Below are 9,383 nucleotides of genomic sequence, written 5' to 3' on the forward strand. Positions count from 1 at the left end.
GGGACTGATCATTTATCTGAGCTATTAGTGCATTCAGGTAGCTTAAGAAACTGCAAAAAGCCCCAATCTCCAAACAAACCAATCCAAAAAGTGAATTGCCATAGTATTTTATATGTGACACTGACTAGTAATGCTGTTGCAATGCAGTTGTAACTTGGGGAATTCTGAAGGTCTGCTGAAAAGAATTTAGTGCTTCAGTACATTCCTAGATTCATATTGCTTCAAATTTAGAAGTGTGCTTTATGGTTATTACTCTGTTTTATGCATAGGTACCAACCCACCTATGAGGAACCAAAATACTCTCCAGAAAAAGCAGCTTTGGCTGCAGCTGAAAGAGCATCTGCAGTAAGTGAGTCACAGATAAACATGATAGAAGAGAATCACTTTCGTCTTCAGGCCTTGATTAATCCATCCAGTTTACCAACTGAGCAGACTGCAACTATAGTTAACTTCTTAGTGGGCCTCTTAGGTAAGTATTTGGCTGTATGCATGCTGTAAACTCATGTATGCATTAACATTTATAGTGGGATTTTGTTAAAGACAGAATTAAAAATCCACTGATAACATGCCCTCTTTCAGTCATACATGTGTCATTCCGTGCTTTTATCCTTCATGAATCAATCTAACCTGTAGTAATTTTCATTTAATTAAACATATTCATAACAACAGTTCATGTTTATCTTGCTATCACTCTTCTTAAAAGTCACTTCCTCTTCAACACAGAGATTAAGTGACCTATTTCTGTAATTTTGTTTTTCATACAGCTTGCTTGATTTGTGGCTTCAGTGTCCTCATTACATATGGGATTCATTTCATTGCTAACTTGGAGCCCTGGAGTATTGGCCTTCTTGCTTTATTGGTGATATTCTTCATAGTTACAATTCTCCTCATCCAAAGGCAGCCTCAGAACCAGCAGAAAGTAGCCTTTATGGTGAATAACTTATTCTCTATGTTATTCTCTGATGACAGCTTTGGACGGATTCTAATGAGTGCGAGAGAGAACTTAAAGCTGGAAAACAAGTCAGAAACTGATGAGTGTACAATCACTTGTCTGTGTAATCTGCAATCCTTTGGACTTAATACAGAGTATAAAACCTTTCATTTTGCACTTTCACTTATGTTCTAAGATCAGTTATTTAATGTAAATGATGAAGTATAGTGATGAAGGTCAAGGAATCTGGTGGAGACGGGGGAGCATTTCAGAATAAGAGAGATAGATATACTATTTTTCAGCTGTAAATACAGGAATTCATTAATATATGTCCCACGCAAACTGGAAAGTTTTTTTATACCCTTAGAGAATATGTATTAAACATAATGTATTTTAAAAGATTAAGATCTATAGAAACTGTTGGTTAAACACAGTGAAAATTTCACTACATTACAACACTAAAAAAATTTCAATTCTTTATTAGTGATTACACTTTACCTCTAGTTTGTGTTACATACCTGAAGTGTGACATGCAAAAAAATTTATGTTTAATAGAAACATAATAAGTATTTCCTTTTAGGTTCCGCTATTGCCATTTTTGCCATCATTCAGTATACTGGTAAATATTTACTTGATGGTACAATTAAGTGGAGAAACTTGGATGAGATTTAGCTTCTGGATGTTACTTGGTATGTACTTGTGTTCATTTCAGTCACTTCATACTGTAGAACTCACGATTCCCATCTTGGAACATTCTTTTCCTTCAAATATTTGAAAAAATCTCAGTGATTTAATAAAAATCAGCTAATATTTCTGATAAAAAGGAAGAGCATGCTTCAGAGAAGTATCTATATGCAGTCAAAATTACAAATATAGTTTTTAGGTAATAGGAAGAATTCCAATAAGCCTAGTAAGTATAGCCAAAATTATGTAGAAACCTGCTTGTAACAGGTTTCTTCCCAATATATCAGTCAGTCCTCTTTTAGATCTAGAAAATGGTATTAATTCCATCTAGACATGAATTAGAGATAATACTTTCCATAATTTATTAGAGGATTTAATTATGCAAAAATGATGCACTGGAATTTCCTGTAGAAACAGGGAAGACCTGAAACATGAGCTCTGATTCAGATATCTGAAGAAGAATATTGTTTAGCAAAAATCTGTTCAGCCTGAGAAAAAGATATACTTTTTAATGCACTACTTGCCTGAAAACCCTATGAACTTTTTTTTTTTCCTTTTGGAAGGCTTCCTCATTTACTTTGCCTATGGCATCAGACACAGTGTTGAAGGTCATCGTGGCAATGGAGATGATGATTCTTGTTCAGAAAATAGTGGGATGCAAGAAAAGAACCCAGTGGATGACCCTGAAAATGCAAATGAAAGGGATCAATTTCTTCCACATGAAAGGACAAGTGAATGTTAAACTCTGCAAACACACAAATCTTTTAAACCTTCAATTGGCATTTTACTTGCAGACTGAAATTTCAGAAGCTTTCTGCCAACATGTTCCTTTTGAAAGTGTTTACTACAACGCCTAACTGATATTTTGGACAAGCTGCTAATCCATCTTCATAATTTCAGAACTGACAGCATGGAGATTAATATTTAAATTTTTTTAAAGTACCCTTTAGCAAGCAGAAATTTGGAGACATTGTTTGAAGTGTCATCCAAAATCACTGGCAATCATCAGATATGAAGACTTTTAGAACTGTCTGCAAGAAGTTCTGAGTATTTGACAATCCACTGTGAACATAAGTGCCTTTCATACCTTTTCCTTATCTTTGTTACGTGTTTTGGTAACAATCTAAATTCTCTTCTTTCTGTTGGAGTAACTCATGGGCGATAAATTTCATTCATACAGGCTGGAAAGTATTTGCAAAATGAATGGTAATTGTATGGATTAGATACTTGGTAAAAATTAGAGGAGCATTTATTTATGTAAAAAAAAGTAATTACTGGTGTTTGCTAATCATGACTATTAATCCATAGTCATGGAGAACTCAAGCAGTGAAGACACTTAAGAGCTTTTTAGTCCCTCTAAATAGCATTCAAGATTTCTACTTAAGTGCATGCCTTTTCTTTGAAGGATGCTTCTCACAAAAGAAGCTCTTTTGTTTTCTGCAAAATCATCAGGGAAATAATATGTTGGTTATAGTATTGACAGTGGCAATCAGATGTAATTTAGAAAATTTTTTGCTTTTGACTTCAGAAGGGCAAGAATCTCATCTGACTAAACAATTTGGTACTTACCTCCAGCAGTCATCCAGTTTTCCTCCTTACTATTCACTTCTCCCCCTATATTTTCTCCTTTATACATGTCCCAGAATTGATATTGCTGAGATTAGTGTTGCATATTGCTTCTCCTAAGAAAAATTAATGCAAAAAATCCCAGCTTTCTTTTCAGATGGTAGGGGAGGCTAAAAAACAGAGGTCTGGATTTTGGAAAAAAAACCTTATCAAAACAGTATTTAATTCCTTCATTAAGTCTTAAAATGTATATTAGTGTAGGACTTTTTTGTGAGCCACGCCTACATCCACAAATCCATTCATGTGGGTGTGATGTCAAAATGCTAATTTATGTAAAGAACCAAACTGGAGTGGCAGTGTTGGATAAACAATTATTTTAATGCTGGTAAAATCAGAAAATGTTCTTCTTTTAGCATAAGTCATGTTATCTGTCAAAGGCACACAGATACTTTAACACTTTTTCTCAGCAAGGAGTAGGTTCAAGTCCCATGAAGGATTCCAAAATATGAAGTCATTTTGCAAGAATATATTGACAAAAAGTCCTTCCCTAGAGTTAGAATCCAACAGTCCAAGAAGTCTTGGACTTTGTCATGGAGAGTTGCAATCTGTTGCTGGTACTAACCATTGGTATTAATCTCCATTGTTAGGTATTAGAACGTTTGATGCCATGAGAGCTATGTTGGCTGACAGTGAAGAGCACCTTACTTTTTATAAGAGCTGCAATTTTATGAAAAAAAGAAAGAAAGAAGAAAAACAAACTAGTTAGGCTGCTTCTGTCTCTCTCCTTTTTCAAAGCAATAAGTTGCTCTTTTTAATCTTAAATGATTTCTTTCCCAGTAGTCTTAAATCCTCAGCTTCAAAAGAAGCCATTGCTGTGGGCGCAAGTCAGCCGTGCCCATGTGAAGATTTTGTGTGATGTCTTTACAAGCCTACAGTGAAACACAGCTCTTCAAATTCCTTGCACATCTCAACATAAGGGAAGCACAGATTTACTTTTTGCTATGGTTTTTGATGCCATAGAGCAGGCCAACCAGGCTCCCAAGGCACAAATTGCTGCTGTTCTGTGCTGTGCAAGGAATACTGCATTCCCTCCCAAGGCCATCCTAGAGAATGTATGTGTGCACAAATGTCTGAAATTAGACCATAGTGAATTTGATGTACTGGTTAAAATAATTTCTATATTGCACTGGACTTTTCCTTTCAAGGGATAGTGCCAATACAATTAGCCTCTGACTAAAGCAAGTTCTAGATAAGGCCTCTCGTCAGAACTAAAGGAAGTAAATTTTCTAGCTTATTTACCTGATGGATGTGTCAGCACTTTGTGTATTGACAAATCCCCTTTCATTTGTATGAATATTTCTCTCCACTTGTTAGCAAAATTAATTATTTTAAAATAATAGGATGTGCCTGTACAAGTGTTGCTAAGACAGATGGGAGGAGCTGCAGCACCAGAGCTATCCACATAACTAATGAGATATAAAATGACATTAAAGGAAAGGCACTGGGTACTCTTAGTTGCTTCAACTGCGCAAAGCTTATTTATACGTGTGTATATTCATTATGAGTCAGTGGCTGAGTGAAAACAGGCAAGCCAGAGGTAAGATATTTATGGTAAATTTGATGTGCATTTGTATATGCAGTCTTAAAATTCCAGATGCTTTAGCGGGACCCTGCAGAAGCAAAGGATGTGCCATGCTAGTCCTACACAGAAGTGATGGATGCAAGAAATCCTGATCCTTTCTCACATTTGCTATATCTCTGCACTTGCTGAAAGATCAGCTGGAAGCACAAGTCCATTGGAATTAAATAATTGTTATTTTTTAACACAGTTGTTGGTATTGTAAATTGTTCTGTGCAAGTAATAATGGTACATATTAATACAAAATATCTACTTTTGAAGGTAGCTTATTGGGTTTTTATTTCCTTTGTAGAAAAAAGGTTCTTCTAAGCTTTATTTTTTTTGGTACATTCAGGATAAGCCATTAGATAAGTTATTCTTCCCTAGTTGGCTTTAAGAAAGTAAGCCAAAGCATATTTAACAGAGAACAAAAAAATCTTTTTGTTCTGATGTAAAGGAGTTATAAAACATTTCTTAATATTTCATGTTAACTGAAGTGGTCTTCCTGTGGTATTCCTCATTCTGCAATGGTATTTTTATGAGGTAACCTAGATTTCATTGTCTGTTACCATGGATAAAACTATTCTATTAATGGTATGCTTTTTCCTGCACAACAAATGCTGGTCAGATTCCTGAATTCTGTCATATTGTACTTATGTTACCAAGTGTTAAAGCCATTTTTATTACCTGCTGTTGGAGAACTAGCAGCAATAAATGTCAGTTGTAGTGATACAGAGTTACTTAAGCAGGAATTGACTTGTGTCCTCCAGAAACTTCAAATGATACAATGAACTTAGAGGCAAAGCTTGGTAAAGCTTAAATATATATTCTGTTTTTTATTTCACAATAAATTTACAAGTCTAGTCACCTTTCCCCTAAAATGTATGAAAAACCAGATATATTTAAGAAATATAAGGTCCAATGTATAAGGTACAGAATTTTTAATAAGTGCCAATATCAATGTGCCATAAGCATCCTGAGTGAGTGACAGTGCAGGAAACCTGTGTGGGACTGTGCAATTGAGTATGAGGCCTTTGACACTGAGACACATTTTTCACAGTAGGAATTTAATTCACAAGAAGTCTGGTGTGTCTTACTTGAGTGCATGAAGAGAAAATGAAAGCACCTTTTTAACGCTCCTAGGCCCTAATTCTTCCCGGACAGGCTGGGAAGTCGGTACGAATAGCAGTATGTTCACTGAAGGCACTGAGGTTACTCTGTGTTAAGCAAATACAAATTTTACAGAAAGAGCAGGTGGTATTTCATATAGTATAGGATCTCTGTGTTTGTTTTTAATTTCCTGTACCTTCAGTATTTCTTTCTGGTATGTTTTGAGGACCTCTGCATTTATAATAGTTGGACCTTTTCAAAGCTAAATATGCCTTTACCTGGTGCTGATCTATTTTCTGTTTGATCTTAGAAATCAAACTCCTTACATGAATTGAAGGATTTCTGTGCATAGACATGCAGACATGCATTACAAAGAACTGTATGTGTATATATATATTTTATTGTCAGTTGGACAAATTCTATTATTTTTCTTTGTTTTCATGAGCCTTGTACGAGGTCAACTCCAGCTTCACCAAGTTTAGTTGGAGTCAGAATATGAGGATTTGAATATTTAGGAGAGCTTTTTTCTTTCATGGTACCAGAAAGCAAAGCATGAAATATGTGTTACATATCTTTAAAATCAAATTATGTGTGAATCATTTAAAAATATTAGCATTCATATCCATCTTTTCTTTTTGTTTGTATGTACATTTTAGTCATTATTTCTGTATTGTATGCTGCTGAGCATTCAAAGTGTAGATAAGATGATTATGATGCAATTTACACTACAAATTTGTATTTCTTTGAAGTGCTCTACCAGAATGAAAAATCTTGAATTTTTATGAATGTAAAATTGCTTATATTTAAGAATATGGTGCTTTTTTCCTCACCTTATAACAGAATTGTTACCAGTGACATTTTTAGTTACTTTAGTTCCAAATTTTAATGGAAATTACATTGCTCCTCATTTACTGTAAAACGTGCTTTGTGGGATAACAATAGTGCATTTGTTCCATATTTTTAAATAAAGTTGAATATCACTTGTATGTCCTTCATACAGCAGCTGTAACTTTAACCACTACTATAGTTTTATTTAACACTAAAATAATATAGTAACTTAACATCATGAGTATGCCAGATACCTAATGTCATGACATTGCACAAATCATAGTACATTTAAAATAAATAACATGATAACATTGTATGCACTGCATAGAGGGAACAGAAAATAACAGCCTTTGATTTGGGCATTTTGTGTTACACTGCCAAACCAGAGATGATATTAGGTTTGATTTCCAGAGGGGCGAGTGGCCCTCAGCTTCATGCCCAACTTCCTGAAGCACCAAGCCTTGTCCTGGTATTCACCCAACCACAGAGTTGGATGAATAAACTCATTGTTGTTTCCTTGTTTCCTATTTGTGAAAAAAATCCAAACCAAATCAACTAACCACAACACTAACAACAACACCCCCACAATCCCAATCCTGAAAAAAAACCCCTCCCATAAAGTCCCCAAACAAACCAACCCCAAAACCTTCCTTAATTTTGAATAGTACTGTGAGTATGGCAAGAGAATAAAAGCATGTATCTAGGCAATGGATGACAATAGTCTGGACACAGAACCCTACTGACAGAGCAGGATTATCATCTGGCACTGTTTTCAAAGACACTTGAGTAGTCATCTTTGTTCACAGACTTAGAAGTAGTTATGACAGTATTTTTTCTGAGGTATATTCTTTATAAGGAATTATATAATAGTATTCAAATTATTAATAATCACCATATTGTACATACAGATGTACTAAGACTGGTCTTGAAAATCTTGGTCCCATGAAGGAGTGGAATAGGGCCACTGATTTAAATGAGGGCAAGTCATCTGCAAGTATCTCATCACATTTAAAACATTACTTGAAAAGATGTATTTAATCTATCAGCCTACTCATGTGGAAGACTGGGGTCCTCACATGAAGGTTTACATTAATTTTGCTGATGGTTATAAATGAAAATTCATGCATACCCTTTGTAAAGTAGGACATGTAAAATCCATAAAATAACTTTCTTCGTTTTACACATTTTCATTGGAGAAAGGAATATGCCAGTTTAAATATGTCTTAAAATTAATGCAGTCATAGTGTTATTTCCATGTGCTATTACCATGTTTTCCACAATACACTAATACTTGAAGCTCAGACACCATAAGATCATTGACCTAGGCTGTGTGTGAAAGCAAAAGGGAAATTTCACCTAGGAAGGCACACAAGAATTGCAACCAGTAGTTTTGCAGATGACAGGGAAAAAAAAAAACCCACTCTTCATCATAAGCAAGCGTGAGTATTTCCATTGCAAATTTGCAGTTTATACTACACAACTTTTCTGAGTTCTTTCTGAGATTCATTTACCTTAAAACAAAGACTGATAACCTTTTCAGATATAATACTTGGTATTCTAATTGTTTCAAGAGGGAAACACTGTAGCAACAAAAATAGTCTTTTTTCTTAATTTGTTACAGGTAATGGATGACATGTTTATGATAACAGAATGAAAAAGAGATCATGAAATTTCATCAACCTACTCCACTCCTGGGCCCTACTGGTTTCTTTATGCTAACCAGGTGCCCCAGGGTGAAGTCTCAGAGCTGGATCAGGCAAGCAAGTCTCCAAACTCTGAATGTGCATGTGTTTATGAGGGTGGGGGAACATTATGCATGGACCTTCTAACTTTCTTTGTGTGGATACAGATGAAGCCTAGGCTTCTTTTAAGTAATCTGTGAACACTCTGCTCTCACATCTGCTGTGGCCCTGGAGCTGTGGTCAGGGACACAATTTTTATTTATTTTTATTCACACCTAACTGTGGTTGTGTTTACTACGGGGTCTGCCTTTGATCTCTGACAGTCATTATTTTCCCCCCGTTCAAGTCCAACCTTGCCTTGCATCTACCTTTGTGGCCCCCTCCAGTCATATTTTCCTTTCTATTCTCCTCCAAGGAAACCCTCAAATTTCAAGGAATGGCTTTTTACAGCTCATTGTGAGCAGAACCACACACACGGCAGACATCAAGTTTACCACCTCCATCCCTTTGCCAGCAGCATAGAAAGACCTGCGCCGTCCCAATGTGCTTCACCTGTGTCCAGAGAGTGACCGCCTCTCTTTTCCACAGTGAGGTAACTTTCGGTGTGGCAGGCTGGTACGAGTGCAACAGTCTGACGTAAAAATATGTTTTTGCCGTCTTAGGCCAGCACTGTTCAGTGCCCTAGTGCAGCCCCGGGGTCACCTGCGGCACAGCCCGTGCTCCGCTCTGCCCAGCCGGCTGTGGGCACCAAGGCAGCCCGCAAACAGCCGGACCTGTGCAGAGCCTCGTATGGCGAGGGGCAGCTGGCACCGAGGAGCTGCTTCGAGAGCAGCCGTCCCCGGGTATCCCCGAACGTCCTGCAGCTGCAGCCCCGCTCTGCACACCGCGTTTCTAGCGAAGAATGAAGTGTGGCGGTGGGAGCGGCCCGGCCCCGGCTCCGGCCCCTCCCCGCCGAGGCGCCCCG

At 36.8% G+C, this 9,383-nt stretch overlaps 1 protein-coding gene across 2 annotated transcripts in view; it reads left to right on the forward strand.

Annotated features, from left to right (window-relative positions):
• Window positions 1-2,665, forward strand: part of SLC7A2 (solute carrier family 7 member 2) — a 15,568-nt gene extending 12,903 nt beyond the window's left edge. For both annotated transcript variants that reach the window (XM_005415507.2, XM_014311881.2), the window contains exons 8-11: window positions 270-469; window positions 765-931; window positions 1,512-1,620; window positions 2,179-2,665. In XM_005415507.2, coding sequence (XP_005415564.1) covers window positions 270-469; window positions 765-931; window positions 1,512-1,620; window positions 2,179-2,357 — 655 coding nt within the window. In that variant the 3' untranslated portion in view covers window positions 2,358-2,665. The remainder of the gene's footprint in view (window positions 1-269; window positions 470-764; window positions 932-1,511; window positions 1,621-2,178) is intronic.
• The last annotated feature ends 6,718 nt before the right edge of the window (window positions 2,666-9,383 follow it).

The sequence above is a fragment of the Geospiza fortis genome, unplaced genomic scaffold (assembly GCF_000277835.1).
Source record: "Geospiza fortis unplaced genomic scaffold, GeoFor_1.0 scaffold40, whole genome shotgun sequence".
Classification (NCBI taxonomy): domain Eukaryota; kingdom Metazoa; phylum Chordata; class Aves; order Passeriformes; family Thraupidae; genus Geospiza; species Geospiza fortis.